The sequence below is a fragment of the Aedes albopictus genome, chromosome 3 (genome assembly GCF_035046485.1).
Source record: "Aedes albopictus strain Foshan chromosome 3, AalbF5, whole genome shotgun sequence".
Taxonomy (NCBI): domain Eukaryota; kingdom Metazoa; phylum Arthropoda; class Insecta; order Diptera; family Culicidae; genus Aedes; species Aedes albopictus.
Genome location: NC_085138.1, coordinates 255,850,830 through 255,867,602, shown reverse-complemented (window position 1 = coordinate 255,867,602; position 16,773 = coordinate 255,850,830). Strand labels below are relative to the sequence as shown.

Sequence of the window (16,773 nt, the reverse complement as noted above, 5' to 3'; positions counted from 1 at the left end):
AGCGAGCACACATCAAGCCATTCCGACTGCTTGGGACGGTGGAAAATTGGCACTATCGATTGTGGCAGAAGCAGCAGCTGGCTGGCGGTGATCGGATCGGTTCAGTGAGAAGTTTTGGACGGTTGCCAATGGAGGAAAACACACTTTCAAAAGCGCGTCACTGCTTGCATCAAACACATCAAGATGATACTTTCCCGAGTGATAATAAGTGAAATCTGGTAAAACGGCCTTTCTCAAGGCCACAAAATTTCATTCGCAAGAGTTGTTTAGAATGCAATTTGAGAAAATTGAGACTGCCACAAGACAGCTGAAATGAGCGCAAATGATTTATTCTCTATAAGCTATTTTCTCACAATTTGTTTCTACAAAGTTAATACGGAAAAGTCTGTCTAATTCATGTTTCTATGAATTATTGATTGATTTTATTGACTTGCATATTGAAAGAATTTTAATTTTACGTCACTCAGAATTTGATCATGATGAAACACGCTCCGCGATTCCGTTCCATTTGCGCTAGCTGCAAAACTGACTGAGAAACACTCGGAAAGGGCGGTGCTACAGGCTCTATTCTGTGGGTATAAATTGTGTGTGCATGCTCCACCCCTCATCATTCACACTTTGCACCTTGCCCAGAGAGGTCATCGATACGGAGCAAACACGAGCGTCGCATGCATCATCGTGGTGCCAGCAGCAGCATCCAGTTCGACATTCTCCGGCAGACCAACGATCAGCCGGTTCCATCAAAGATTTTCAGCGAGCACACATCAAGCCATTCCGACTGCTTGGGACGGTGGAAAATTGGCACTATCGATTGTGGCAGAAGCAGCAGCTGGCTGGCGGTGATCGGATCGGTTCAGTGAGAAGCTTTGGACGGTTGCCAATGGAGGAAAACACACTTTCAAAAGCGCGTCACTGCTTGCATCAAACACATCAAGATGATACTTTCCCGAGTGATAATAAGTGAAATCTGGTAAAACGGCCTTTCTCAAGGCCACAAAATTTCATTCGCAAGAGTTGTTTAGAATGCAATTTGAGAAAATTGAGACTGCCACAAGACAGCTGAAATGAGCGCAAATGATTTATTCTCTATAAGCTATTTTCTCACAATTTGTTTCTACAAAGTTAATACGGAAAAGTCTGTCTAATTCATGTTTCTATGAATTATTGATTGATTTTATTGACTTGCATATTGAAAGAATTTTAATTTTACGTCACTCAGAATTTGATCATGATGAAACACGCTCCGCGATTCCGTTCCATTTGCGCTAGCTGCAAAAATGACTGAGAAACACTCGGAAAGGGCGGTGCTACAGGCTCTATTCTGTGGGTATAAATTGTGTGTGCATGCTCCACCCCTCATCATTCACACTTTGCACCTTGCCCAGAGAGGTCATCGATACGGAGCAAACACGAGCTCGCATGCATCATCGTGGTGCCAGCAGCAGCATCCAGTTCGACATTCTCCGGCAGACCAACGATCAGCCGGTTCCATCAAAGATTTTCAGCGAGCACACACCAAGCCATTCCGACTGCTTGGGACGGTGGAAAATTGGCACTATCGCCATTGTGGCAGAAGCAGCAGCTGGCTGGCGATGATCGGCTCCTACCAGTAATGGTGGTGATCGGATCGGTTCAGTGAGAACTTTTGGACGGTTGTCAATGGAGGAAAACACGCTTTCAAAAGCGCGTCACTGCTTGCATCAAACACATCAAGATGATACTTTCCCGAGTGATAATAAGTGAAATCTAGTAAAACGGCCTTTCTCAAGGCCACAAAATTTCATTCGCAAGAGTTGTTTAGAATGCAATTTGAGAAAATTGAGACTGCCACAAGACAGCTGAAATGAGGGCAAATGATTTTTTTTCTATCAGCTATTTTCTCACAATTTGTTTCTACAAATTTTATACGGAAAAGTCTGTCTAATTCATGTTTCTAATTATTGATTGATTTCGCCGACAGACAAAAATATTCGCTGTGAAATGACAAGTAAAGACACGGACACGTTTAATGCTTCCAGTGAGCTATTTTCTCTTTGAAGGAAACACGATACTAGACAACGGACTAGCATGCAACGCCCAGTGGCACAGCCGAAAACTTTTCCTGACAGCTGCGGCGGGAATCGAACCCGCGCTCCTTAGCACGATGCGACTAAAGGCTTGGTGACCTTAGCCGCACGACCACGAAGCCACACAATACTTTCGCCACGACAATTCGCGATCTTAATTTTTGAAGGTTACTTCATTCTATTTGCAGACGTAATTTACGAAAGCTATTGAATTTGTGCCTTTGTCAAGGCCACCACATTTTCATGAGAGAGTTGTTATAGAAAAATTTATCAAGTGATTTTGTTTCAGGCCTAATTCATACGAAATTTAGAACGCATCATCGCATGATTCATGTAAACCGAGATGTAAACGGTTAATCATCACAGCCACATAACCCACAAGGCAACGGTTTAATACATTTAATTTTTCAATCATTTAATGTTCTTAAGTAATTACTCATATTATCTGTCCACTGAAGCAGGTTGAAGTTGCTGCATCCTGCTCCCACCCATTTGTTGACAAATGGATAAGAGCAGGATGCATCAACCTCCAGCCGATTTCAACCTACCTCACTCAACAGGACTGGAAACCGTAGCTCCGCCTTTTTGGAATGATTCTCTGTTTAATCACACTGCCCGCCCATTTTCCTTTCGCTGGCATACCTAACAGAATTGGTTATGGGTTTTGTGGTTATAAAAGTCATAGCATTGTGTCACTAGTTGTCCATTTTGACTCTACTGTCGACGGAGGTGGTTCTTCCGAGGAAGTGTTCTCTGCCAGTGAAGTGTCAGTTGAAAAGGTGTGAAGTGAGCTGTTTGGCGTGCGTTATCAGTGAAAGATGTCTCGACACATGCAGTCCAAGTACCTTGCGGAGTCCCGCAAGCGAAGGCGTGAAGAGGAGGAAGAGATTCGAGTTTCGCCGAAGCCTGCATTGACCAGTGCTGAACGGATGAGGCAGTACAGGCTACGGAAGAAACAAACGCGGGAAAATGTCAGCGTTGGCGTCGACGCAAATACCATTACCGATACAGCTCCGACTGTCCAGCCCGACCCGGTGCCTAATTATATCCTTGAGCCTCTTCCGGGTAGGAGCACCGATCCGGTTTGGTTTGTTGCTGTCGCGCAAGATGGATCGTTACTCTTTAGCGGTAAGTGATGTGTAAATTCAGTAACAAATTTTGAAAACGACGTATAATCAATGCTACACCATTGATGATACGTCGTTTTCAAAATTTGTTACTGAATTTACAAACTTTAAACCACGCTCGTTGGATACACCACACAGGAGATCGCTGTGATCGTGATTGTTCTCAGATCGAACCAAATTGCTAAATTTCTTTAAAGCCATCAGTACACACTTTGCCAAGTGTACAAACTTTTCCGCACGCATCAACCAACGGCAAAGCATACGCTTGACATTTCCGATGTTTTGACAATGTTGAGACCGACTTTGGCCTGCTGGATTATGCGTGCGGAAAAATTTGCACACTTGGCGAAGCGTGTACTGCTAGCTTAAGATTAGACTCAGTTTAGTACTCAGGATCAAATATTTTACAATGAACGAGCATCATCTAACATTAATTTCATTCTGATCAATACAAATCAAATGTTTGTACATTGATTTTACGCCAATGATCGTAAGTTATGCAATACTTTCTCATTCTCGCGAATAACCTACTCAAAAAGTTCCACGACCGAACGAGGATTCAAACGCAGCAACAGGTTCTCATTGAAAATTCGCAAGTTCACCACCACTGCTCTCTGGATCACAAATTCTCAGCTGACAAATAAATAATAAATAATATAAATGGTTAACAGTGACGGTCTATTTATATTATTTATTTGTCGTTTGAGAATTATAAATATAATTTTGGATAACAAAACTTCATTCTGACGTTACGCCCAAACTGGGACAAAGTACTCTCCTTAGCTAATTATGTCATGAATACATATTACCTGAGAGCTTCCTTTTTTATTTTTTATTTGATTAAACTCAAACATTGACTTCATTCTATTTCCTTGTTTAACAGCCAATGTATACAGAGTAAGTGATTCAGCCTTTTGCTTTTCAATCTTTAGTTCCATTGCGTTTTGTTAAAATATTGTATGTATTGTGTTGGGATATTGACATGTTTGTGTGATCAGCTGTTAGCTGCTGGGAGTTAAGAGAGCTTTCTTGCATCCTTTTGTATTATGTATATCATGTGACAGGTCAGATGATACTCTATGTCCAAGAAAGTTCCGAATGTTTTCATTACAAAAAGATCCTGGACTGATCAGAAATCGGGCACGCATCCCTCAGCATTGCCTTGCTAAATACCTGAGAGTTTATCGCTTCAAATATTTTTCCCTCAAAATTGGAATATTTGCACTGGATGTTGCACCTTTTTTGTGAACTATGTGAATTAATATCTGACGGAAATCAATTGTGAAATTCATTGCAAAACGCATTTATCAACTTCAAGAAACAATATGTACACGTTTAACAGTAGTTCCTTCCACATTCGCTTTAATTCATTGATAGGAAAAAATCATGACATCATGATTCAGACAGATTCTGTACAGGCCATACAAAACTTTATGTTATGCTTTAAGTAGCTTGCAATATAATAGAAAAATGATATTCTAGTTGAATCCGAAATTTGCCGACGCGTGAATGACAATTGACAGTTTTTGTCTAATTTTTATAGGTTCCGCTCCGCCTGTTATCAGAGGTGGAGAAACTCAAGACGGACAATTTCAAAGCCAAGGTATGTATGCTACGAAAAATATATGCATTTTGTTTTTTGTGAAAATCAAAATATTTATTTGAATCGTCAACAATCATCAATTCAAAAAGAGTACAAATATCCAACAAAGAAATCTTACTTGTAAGCCTTGAGTGATAATAACTGAATTGTGCGATTATTGGGTACCTACTACCTCTAAAAGCCTTTATAACTGAACCTATTATAGCTTTCGAATATATTATTCAAGGTGACAAAATCGTAAAAAAAATGAGCTTTTAACTTTTATACACCACACTGTGAATTAAATTAATCATTTATGATTCATTAATTGAACACTATTCAAAGCCATACTTTTCAATATTGATTTCATTTGTTTTTTTTTCAAATATTACAACTGTATATTATAACCTTTTTAACTTTTGAAAGCTGACGAAAAGTATGTCACAAGTTTTCTATGTGGACCTTGAACCTGCATAACTCGATTGTTATAAATAACTGAAACATTAACGTGAACGAACTTTTACAGAGATTGTTCCGTCGCATTCTGGGCAAAACAGATTTGTTCAAACTCCTGATATCTCTAGTCAGGGTAAGTAATATGCAAATGCTATGTTTTAATCGCTATGAATATCGATTTGTACAATTTAACATAAGCTATTGCATTTTTTTCTCAAGGTGAACCGGAGTTTGAAAAAGCGGACCGAGAATTCCATAAACGGTTCATTGAGAATGACTTCGGTGTTGCATGCAGCGTGTGCGACAGGCTGTGGTTTAAAAATGATTTGAAACCAATTAAAGAAGCTGCAGGAAGGATATTGTTGGAAGGTGGTCATTTTGAATCTATCGTGGGATTTGAAGTGTGTCAAACCTGCCGAAGTACTTTGCAGCGAGGCACGGTGCCAACTTTGTCATCGTCAAATGGGTTCAAAAACTAGGGGTGGGTAATGTCTATGACATAACCGCAAGCTTGACGTAGGACAAGTTTTAGCGTGTAATAAACTTTTTTGGAGCTTCTACCCTATCTGGTGTATGCGTAGCTATTAAGCAACAGCAAGGGTGTCTGGACGTAATTTCCGTTACGGCCGAGGATCTTGACTTCCGTGTTTGTGCGTGTTTGTGCGTACGAATGCAAACATTGTTGACTTGAAAAGAAAATTCTCAGTTAATAGTTATTTAAGTGATGATTAAACGCTGAGCTGAGAGACAAGCTCCGTTTCAGTTTGGATTTCTGCCTAGAAGAACAAAAAGAAGTAGAAAAAGAAGTAGAAAAGAAATAGAAGAAGTGTCAAGAACAGGAATGAAAATATGTTGGTCTGGAAAACTTTCTCCAATAACTCTTGTGGACTATTTTGGTGGTCCTGAAAAGGACCGTTTGGTGTTTGGTGGTTTTGATGTTCCTGGGAAGGTTCTTGTGCCGATGATTGTCAGCGACCAGGTGTTGTTTGTGGTGAGTATTTGCTGTGTATCGTATCGAATAACGTTGCATTCCGGGCTCCGGTTTCTTGAGCGTAGCGATGTATCTTCCGTAGATTAGATGTTTGATGGTTCGGGCACTTCTACTGCGAGCACAGACAAAATTGGACGGTGGTAAGAAAAATAAGAGCAATAGCGTCTACACTCTGCGCTAATATTTTTAATAAAGGTTAAATCAATACACGATCCACCTAGTGTGGTTGCTTCGTTATGAGGATTAGCTAATGTTAAATTTAAATGCTTCTTCATGAAGTTAAGGAAATCAAAATTTTCTTGTTTGGAAACGTCAATATTAAAGTCTCCAGTGACAACCATTGGCGTGTCCAGTCTAACATATCTGAACAATTTCCGTGTCATGAACAACTTTGTATTTCTTATGGTTGTTCCTGGTGAAATGTAAACCGACATTAGAAGTACTTCGGTTCCCATAATATTAACCGTTGCTGCACATATGTCTCCATAGTTGATCACTTCAGCAAACGTCTCGTCTCGATCCTCACCGAGTTGCTTGATGGGATGCGGAACAGCCACGGTTGATGCCGTTTCCTTCTGATAGATCGCAACTCCAGCCGCTCTCATACCCATTCGCTTGCACTGGGTGATGCGCTTATATCCATCAATCTCTATTGGAGAGGTAGCATCCATCCAGGTTTCATTCAGAGCGAGAAATTCTACGCTTGAAAGGATTCGATCAGTCGCTATGTCCTGCGCGTGAGCGTTCAAACTCTGTACATTGAGGCTCATCAATGTACATGCAGAGCCGCTGTTTTCAACTACTTCACTCAGTTCATCTCCTAGTGTACGCAGTCGGTGATTACTCAAACGCAACAACTCGTTCCTTAAATCCACCATCTTTGGTGAGTTGCTACCCTTAGCATGATGAAATTTAAACGAGTTTGCGGAGTTCGTTAAGTAAAGGCCTTGAAGCGTCGTAACACGTGACAAGCCAACGTACACCAATTGCTGATCTTGACTCTTGTCATAATCATACACGACCTCGGAGAAAGTGCCACCTTGCGACTTATGAACTGTTAACGCACAGGCACTAACCACCGGAAACTGTATGCGTTTGCATTTAATGATGCTGCTTAGCTTTATGTTACCTGAACGCTTTGCAATAGGAGTCCAATCGGGTTGCAGAATTCCTGGCCTTGAATAGACAGTTGGTCGCGATTTGATCCTCAACGCAGCACCTATCGTCTCGTTGTCGTACTTGAACCATAGTTTCACAACTGAGCCGTCTTCATCCTTTTCAATATATTTCAGCTCACCTATCGCACCATTCACTACGCCATCTTCTACATCGACGTTGGTTGTAATCATGTATGGCATACCAACGGAAAGGCGTAGCAAATACGGTAACCCACCGGTTTCCACGACGCTCATCTTGTAGAGCTTGATGCGAGAGCTTGCCAGTTGACCAGCGTCCTTGTATCCCGCAAAAACGTCATCTGCTATACAGTCCAGAGCATCCTGATTATGCAGAACTTCGTTGTTGTATGCTTCAACATCCGCATTCCGATGATAAAGCCTTATTGCTCCTGGTGCGTTTTGTTTACACCACTCTACAGTACGGAACCGACTTTCAATCAGTTTGGTCTCCTCAGCAGTCATTTGCTGGCCATTACCAATCTTAGTGAGTATACTGGAGAACTCTACATCTGTCTGCCGCATCACCTTAACAAGCGGTAAGAAATCCAATGCTTGCCAAAGAACAGCACCGTGAAAGGAATTACCTGTAGGCTTGTAAACAGGCCTTGCATTGACGGGTGGCAATTGTCGCAAGTCTCCACAGAATACGATGTTAATTCCGCCAAATGGATCATCATAATTGCCACTAATGTCCTGAAGACGCGCATGAATGGTGTTGAGAATATCCGCACCAATCATACTAACTTCATCGATTATGACCGCCTTAATGTTTGCAAAAGCATTGCGATACAACTGCAGCATCTCAAAGCTGAGTTTCGAATTGGCTCGCCTTGACATAGTGATCCGAAACGCTGAATGAACGGTTGTTCCTCCTATAGCAACGGCTGCTTTTCCGGTGGAAGCACACGCCACAAAGGCGTTCTTCTGCGCGTTGTGGGCTTGACTGTAGCGATTTATCGTCTCCATTAAAATGCGCAGAGTGAATGTTTTACCGCACCCAGCAGGTCCAGTAAAGAAAATCTGCATCGGCTTGCTGCTTTCATCGTAACTGTGCAAACTGTGGATCATTTGCAGGATGAGGTCGCGCTGCTCAGCATTGGTTGTCCTCACCATTGCACAGTAATCTTCTTTCGACATGACATTAGTACGTTGCCTGATGACAGCATTCAGTGCTCCTGTGGGCAAATGTTCAATATCGTCGTTGTTGGGCTCCATGATGATCGTTCGCACAAATTCATCATTTTTCTCTGTAGCGGCATTCTCCTGCTCACCAACCTCTTCGTTCTCACAAGTACGAAGGTATTCCTCTACAGTCTGTTCCAAATTCAGCTCGCAGTCATATTCCCTTCGTTTTCTCAAGAGATCTGCCTCATTCGCATCATAAAGCTGAAGAAACTTGTTGCCATCCAGAATGTCGCAGACTTCGTTTCTGAATGGCCAAAACAAAAGTACCGATTCACGCTTGTACTCAGCCAACTCGTTCATGCTGTAGCCACGCCATCTTAGTATTCGTGGAACATTCCGGATAGTGTAGGTGTTAGTACCTCTTCTTTGAGTGTACCGTGCTGCGAAGTCAGCTAAACAAACATCTTCTAAGCCATCGCGCTCTTCGTATTTCTGGATAATGTTCTTGGTCCACACATCAGTCGAATCCTCATCGATTTCCTCTTCATCCATCTGCCTGTACTGTTTCCTAGATCTTATCCTTTCATGAGGCCACATCGTTGGCAAGAATTGAACTTTCCTGCTGGCTTCAGACATAGGCAATCGCAGAAGTACCCATGCAGCTTCCTGGGCACACATCTCCACAGAGTTCAACATTTTCAAACTAACCTTCTTCAGCAACGCCGTGTAATCTTGATCCGGATACTGCTCTTGCAGAGCGATAAGCTCTCGATGCAATCCACTTATACCGCGGTTCGACTTGTTGACATAGTCAACCAAGTAACACGCACATGAGTACACGTCGAGGATGAACTGCAAATCCATGTTAGAACGAAGCTTTTGAGCAATCCATGGGTTGAAAGGATTCGTCCATAGCTCATTCATCGCTCGCTTCAGGAAGATCGTTGGTCGTTTAATCGAAGAACGCAGAACATCAAGGTAGTACTCGTATGTACATTTACAGTCGTCTAGAAACTCCTCTAACGTGTCAAATGCCTTGGTTTCCAAAACTTGTCTCATTTCCGAGGCACGCTTCCTCAATCGATCACGGCGACTATCATCAGCGGTGAGAGGAATCAGTGTACGCTCTTCGTTCATTGGCCAGTACGGTATGTTAAACCTGCAACGCTTTTCATTACGTTTGTAACAAGTACGCGTGTGGTCATGAATCTGCTTCTTGATCGTTTCCGGTAAATGCACAGCGCTGATGGAACTAACTTTCCTAATAAGCTCCATTGTAGCAGGCATATCTTCAGAAACAGTTTCGTTAGGATCGTTTGCGAGCCAAAGCATGATATGTGCATGTGGGCTGCCGCGGTGCTGAAACTCGATGCGCTTGAAGGAGTCCACGACGTAATGCTTTCCCAACGGGCTGAACCTTGGTGAAGAAAGGATCGTCATGAGAACATCGACAAGCTTGTTGAAGTACAAGCAGCACGTGACGGCATCATCATTGACCAACGTTGCTCGCTGTAGAGCACTCAACTCCTGCAGCGGGTCTGTTAAAGCAATGCCGTTATACTCACTGGAGAGTTTGTGTAGCTGCTTCAACAAAAGAGGCCATTGAGTTTCACTGGCACTCAGAGTCAGGAACATGGTTGGCTTCCCCAACTGTCGTATCATGGCAAAAAGGTCCTGTTTCCTTTGATACCAATATTGCACTGAATTTGGTATCGACTTCATAAACGACAGGTTCCGTTCCATAAGACCTTCCACGAAAGCTCGGTCGTTGAGCTGTCCTCGCGTTATGTTCGCGGTTCCCACGCTTTTGAAGACATGCTGTAACCCTTCGGTAACTCGAAGACGCAGAATCTTCATAGCCATGTACAGCAAATGGTTGGGCTTGGCTCCTCGCCTATCACTCCGTCTCAGCTCACTAGTAGCCTTCATGAAAGGCGTGACGTGAATCCCAGCCTTGAATTTTCTGGGGTGTCCAAGATAAATATCCGGAAAGGAAAGCTCCTCGGCATCATCATCGTAAACGATGGAAACTGGTCTCCTGTTTTGAGCTGGGGCGATTTCCAAACACTTATCCTCATTCCACATAAGTGTCTGTTGTTGACCAGCAAACATCTCCACATCATTGGTTTCCTCGATGATATCCAGCTGGATCGCGTCTCCATCCCGCGATGAACCAGGTTGAGGCTCAGAAGCAATAGCGCTCAATCGTTCCTGGTTAAAACTTACCCCCTCCCGTCTATACAAAGGAGTGGTAACAAGATATTCCAACCAAGCTTTCACCACAGACTTTTTGACGAATCCAGACAAGTAATTTGATTTATGAATAAGGTGCTTTTTAATGCACACGTTAAAAGCATAATCATCTTCAAGCTCGCGTGGAAGTGCCCTAACCATCTCATCTACATCTACTGGAACATTGATCACCTGACCAATGATCGTGTAACTGCCTAAAATTTCGGATGATATTTTATAAAAATCGAATGAATCATTAGAATGTAAGTTAGTCATACCTTGCGCTTGGCGCAGGCGGCGAATCTGCATAAACGGTAGTCGAGGCGAGATCAATCTCTCGCTAATTGGGTCTAGCGGTGGTAGACTCGGTGGGTAAGGCGGATATTTGAACCCATTTGACGATGACAAAGTTGGCACCGTGCCTCGCTGCAAAGTACTTCGGCAGGTTTGACACACTTCAAATCCCACGATAGATTCAAAATGACCACCTTCCAACAATATCCTTCCTGCAGCTTCTTTAATTGGTTTCAAATCATTTTTAAACCACAGCCTGTCGCACACGCTGCATGCAACACCGAAGTCATTCTCAATGAACCGTTTATGGAATTCTCGGTCCGCTTTTTCAAACTCCGGTTCACCTTGAGAAAAAAATGCAATAGCTTATGTTAAATTGTACAAATCGATATTCATAGCGATTAAAACATAGCATTTGCATATTACTTACCCTGACTAGAGATATCAGGAGTTTGAACAAATCTGTTTTGCCCAGAATGCGACGGAACAATCTCTGTAAAAGTTCGTTCACGTTAATGTTTCAGTTATTTATAACAATCGAGTTATGCAGGTTCAAGGTCCACATAGAAAACTTGTGACATACTTTTCGTCAGCTTTCAAAAGTTAAAAAGGTTATAATATACAGTTGTAATATTTGAAAAAAAAACAAATGAAATCAATATTGAAAAGTATGGCTTTGAATAGTGTTCAATTAATGAATCATAAATGATTAATTTAATTCACAGTGTGGTGTATAAAAGTTAAAAGCTCATTTTTTTTACGATTTTGTCACCTTGAATAATATATTCGAAAGCTATAATAGGTTCAGTTATAAAGGCTTTTAGAGGTAGTAGGTACCCAATAATCGCACAATTCAGTTATTATCACTCAAGGCTTACAAGTAAGATTTCTTTGTTGGATATTTGTACTCTTTTTGAATTGATGATTGTTGACGATTCAAATAAATATTTTGATTTTCACAAAAAACAAAATGCATATATTTTTCGTAGCATACATACCTTGGCTTTGAAATTGTCCGTCTTGAGTTTCTCCACCTCTGATAACAGGCGGAGCGGAACCTATAAAAATTAGACAAAAACTGTCAATTGTCATTCACGCGTCGGCAAATTTCGGATTCAACTAGAATATCATTTTTCTATTATATTGCAAGCTACTTAAAGCATAACATAAAGTTTTGTATGGCCTGTACAGAATCTGTCTGAATCATGATGTCATGATTTTTTCCTATCAATGAATTAAAGCGAATGTGGAAGGAACTACTGTTAAACGTGTACATATTGTTTCTTGAAGTTGATAAATGCGTTTTGCAATGAATTTCACAATTGATTTCCGTCAGATATTAATTCACATAGTTCACAAAAAAGGTGCAACATCCAGTGCAAATATTCCAATTTTGAGGGAAAAATATTTGAAGCGATAAACTCTCAGGTATTTAGCAAGGCAATGCTGAGGGATGCGTGCCCGATTTCTGATCAGTCCAGGATCTTTTTGTAATGAAAACATTCGGAACTTTCTTGGACATAGAGTATCATCTGACCTGTCACATGATATACATAATACAAAAGGATGCAAGAAAGCTCTCTTAACTCCCAGCAGCTAACAGCTGATCACACAAACATGTCAATATCCCAACACAATACATACAATATTTTAACAAAACGCAATGGAACTAAAGATTGAAAAGCAAAAGGCTGAATCACTTACTCTGTATACATTGGCTGTTAAACAAGGAAATAGAATGAAGTCAATGTTTGAGTTTAATCAAATAAAAAATAAAAAAGGAAGCTCTCAGGTAATATGTATTCATGACATAATTAGCTAAGGAGAGTACTTTGTCCCAGTTTGGGCGTAACGTCAGAATGAAGTTTTGTTATCCAAAATTATATTTATAATTCTCAAACGACAAATAAATAATATAAATAGACCGTCACTGTTAACCATTTATATTATTTATTATTTATTTGTCAGCTGAGAATTTGTGATCCAGAGAGCAGTGGTGGTGAACTTGCGAATTTTCAATGAGAACCTGTTGCTGCGTTTGAATCCTCGTTCGGTCGTGGAACTTTTTGAGTAGGTTATTCGCGAGAATGAGAAAGTATTGCATAACTTACGATCATTGGCGTAAAATCAATGTACAAACATTTGATTTGTATTGATCAGAATGAAATTAATGTTAGATGATGCTCGTTCATTGTAAAATATTTGATCCTGAGTACTAAACTGAGTCTAATCTTAAGCTAGCAGTACACGCTTCGCCAAGTGTGCAAATTTTTCCGCACGCATAATCCAGCAGGCCAAAGTCGGTCTCAACATTGTCAAAACATCGGAAATGTCAAGCGTATGCTTTGCCGTTGGTTGATGCGTGCGGAAAAGTTTGTACACTTGGCAAAGTGTGTACTGATGGCTTTAAAGAAATTTAGCAATTTGGTTCGATCTGAGAACAATCACGATCACAGCGATCTCCTGTGTGGTGTATCCAACGAGCGTGGTTTAAAGTTTGTAAATTCAGTAACAAATTTTGAAAACGACGTATCATCAATGGTGTAGCATTGATTATACGTCGTTTTCAAAATTTGTTACTGAATTTACACATCACTTACCGCTAAAGAGTAACGATCCATCTTGCGCGACAGCAACAAACCAAACCGGATCGGTGCTCCTACCCGGAAGAGGCTCAAGGATATAATTAGGCACCGGGTCGGGCTGGACAGTCGGAGCTGTATCGGTAATGGTATTTGCGTCGACGCCAACGCTGACATTTTCCCGCGTTTGTTTCTTCCGTAGCCTGTACTGCCTCATCCGTTCAGCACTGGTCAATGCAGGCTTCGGCGAAACTCGAATCTCTTCCTCCTCTTCACGCCTTCGCTTGCGGGACTCCGCAAGGTACTTGGACTGCATGTGTCGAGACATCTTTCACTGATAACGCACGCCAAACAGCTCACTTCACACCTTTTCAACTGACACTTCACTGGCAGAGAACACTTCCTCGGAAGAACCACCTCCGTCGACAGTAGAGTCAAAATGGACAACTAGTGACACAATGCTATGACTTTTATAACCACAAAACCCATAACCAATTCTGTTAGGTATGCCAGCGAAAGGAAAATGGGCGGGCAGTGTGATTAAACAGAGAATCATTCCAAAAAGGCGGAGCTACGGTTTCCAGTCCTGTTGAGTGAGGTAGGTTGAAATCGGCTGGAGGTTGATGCATCCTGCTCTTATCCATTTGTCAACAAATGGGTGGGAGCAGGATGCAGCAACTTCAACCTGCTTCAGTGGACAGATAATATGAGTAATTACTTAAGAACATTAAATGATTGAAAAATTAAATGTATTAAACCGTTGCCTTGTGGGTTATGTGGCTGTGATGATTAACCGTTTACATCTCGGTTTACATGAATCATGCGATGATGCGTTCTAAATTTCGTATGAATTAGGCCTGAAACAAAATCACTTGATAAATTTTTCTATAACAACTCTCTCATGAAAATGTGGTGGCCTTGACAAAGGCACAAATTCAATAGCTTTCGTAAATTACGTCTGCAAATAGAATGAAGTAACCTTCAAAAATTAAGATCGCGAATTGTCGTGGCGAAAGTATTGTGTGGCTTCGTGGTCGTGCGGCTAAGGTCACCAAGCCTTTAGTCGCATCGTGCTAAGGAGCGCGGGTTCGATTCCCGCCGCAGCTGTCAGGAAAAGTTTTCGGCTGTGCCACTGGGCGTTGCATGCTAGTCCGTTGTCTAGTATCGTGTTTCCTTCAAAGAGAAAATAGCTCACTGGAAGCATTAAACGTGTCCGTGTCTTTACTTGTCATTTCACAGCGAATATTTTTGTCTGTCGGCGAAATCAATCAATAATTAGAAACATGAATTAGACAGACTTTTCCGTATAAAATTTGTAGAAACAAATTGTGAGAAAATAGCTGATAGAAAAAAAATCATTTGCCCTCATTTCAGCTGTCTTGTGGCAGTCTCAATTTTCTCAAATTGCATTCTAAACAACTCTTGCGAATGAAATTTTGTGGCCTTGAGAAAGGCCGTTTTACTAGATTTCACTTATTATCACTCGGGAAAGTATCATCTTGATGTGTTTGATGCAAGCAGTGACGCGCTTTTGAAAGCGTGTTTTCCTCCATTGACAACCGTCCAAAAGTTCTCACTGAACCGATCCGATCACCACCATTACTGGTAGGAGCCGATCATCGCCAGCCAGCTGCTGCTTCTGCCACAATGGCGATAGTGCCAATTTTCCACCGTCCCAAGCAGTCGGAATGGCTTGGTGTGTGCTCGCTGAAAATCTTTGATGGAACCGGCTGATCGTTGGTCTGCCGGAGAATGTCGAACTGGATGCTGCTGCTGGCACCACGATGATGCATGCGAGCTCGTGTTTGCTCCGTATCGATGACCTCTCTGGGCAAGGTGCAAAGTGTGAATGATGAGGGGTGGAGCATGCACACACAATTTATACCCACAGAATAGAGCCTGTAGCACCGCCCTTTCCGAGTGTTTCTCAGTCATTTTTGCAGCTAGCGCAAATGGAACGGAATCGCGGAGCGTGTTTCATCATGATCAAATTCTGAGTGACGTAAAATTAAAATTCTTTCAATATGCAAGTCAATAAAATCAATCAATAATTCATAGAAACATGAATTAGACAGACTTTTCCGTATTAACTTTGTAGAAACAAATTGTGAGAAAATAGCTTATAGAGAATAAATCATTTGCGCTCATTTCAGCTGTCTTGTGGCAGTCTCAATTTTCTCAAATTGCATTCTAAACAACTCTTGCGAATGAAATTTTGTGGCCTTGAGAAAGGCCGTTTTACCAGATTTCACTTATTATCACTCGGGAAAGTATCATCTTGATGTGTTTGATGCAAGCAGTGACGCGCTTTTGAAAGTGTGTTTTCCTCCATTGGCAACCGTCCAAAGCTTCTCACTGAACCGATCCGATCACCGCCAGCCAGCTGCTGCTTCTGCCACAATCGATAGTGCCAATTTTCCACCGTCCCAAGCAGTCGGAATGGCTTGATGTGTGCTCGCTGAAAATCTTTGATGGAACCGGCTGATCGTTGGTCTGCCGGAGAATGTCGAACTGGATGCTGCTGCTGGCACCACGATGATGCATGCGACGCTCGTGTTTGCTCCGTATCGATGACCTCTCTGGGCAAGGTGCAAAGTGTGAATGATGAGGGGTGGAGCATGCACACACAATTTATACCCACAGAATAGAGCCTGTAGCACCGCCCTTTCCGAGTGTTTCTCAGTCAGTTTTGCAGCTAGCGCAAATGGAACGGAATCGCGGAGCGTGTTTCATCATGATCAAATTCTGAGTGACGTAAAATTAAAATTCTTTCAATATGCAAGTCAATAAAATCAATCAATAATTCATAGAAACATGAATTAGACAGACTTTTCCGTATTAACTTTGTAGAAACAAATTGTGAGAAAATAGCTTATAGAGAATAAATCATTTGCGCTCATTTCAGCTGTCTTGTGGCAGTCTCAATTTTCTCAAATTGCATTCTAAACAACTCTTGCGAATGAAATTTTGTGGCCTTGAGAAAGGCCGTTTTACCAGATTTCACTTATTATCACTCGGGAAAGTATCATCTTGATGTGTTTGATGCAAGCAGTGACGCGCTTTTGAAAGTGTGTTTTCCTCCATTGGCAACCGTCCAAAACTTCTCACTGAACCGATCCGATCACCGCCAGCCAGCTGCT

At 41.7% G+C, this 16,773-nt stretch overlaps 2 protein-coding genes across 2 annotated transcripts in view; one reads left to right on the top strand and one right to left on the bottom strand.

Moving 5' to 3' along the window:
* The window catches only part of LOC109422212 (tyrosine-protein kinase receptor), a 251,711-nt gene that overhangs the window by 76,816 nt on the left and 158,122 nt on the right, over nucleotides 1–16,773 (top strand). The window lies entirely within an intron of this gene.
* Nucleotides 5,960–13,961, bottom strand: LOC115254660 (uncharacterized). Its single transcript, XM_062857893.1, has 7 exons — nucleotides 13,652–13,961; nucleotides 12,756–12,769; nucleotides 12,050–12,109; nucleotides 11,482–11,544; nucleotides 11,036–11,183; nucleotides 6,666–10,972; nucleotides 5,960–6,007 (listed from the first exon to the last, which is right to left on the bottom strand). Exons 1-7 carry the CDS (start codon nucleotides 13,959–13,961, stop codon nucleotides 5,960–5,962), a joined length of 4,950 nt encoding a protein of 1,649 aa, XP_062713877.1.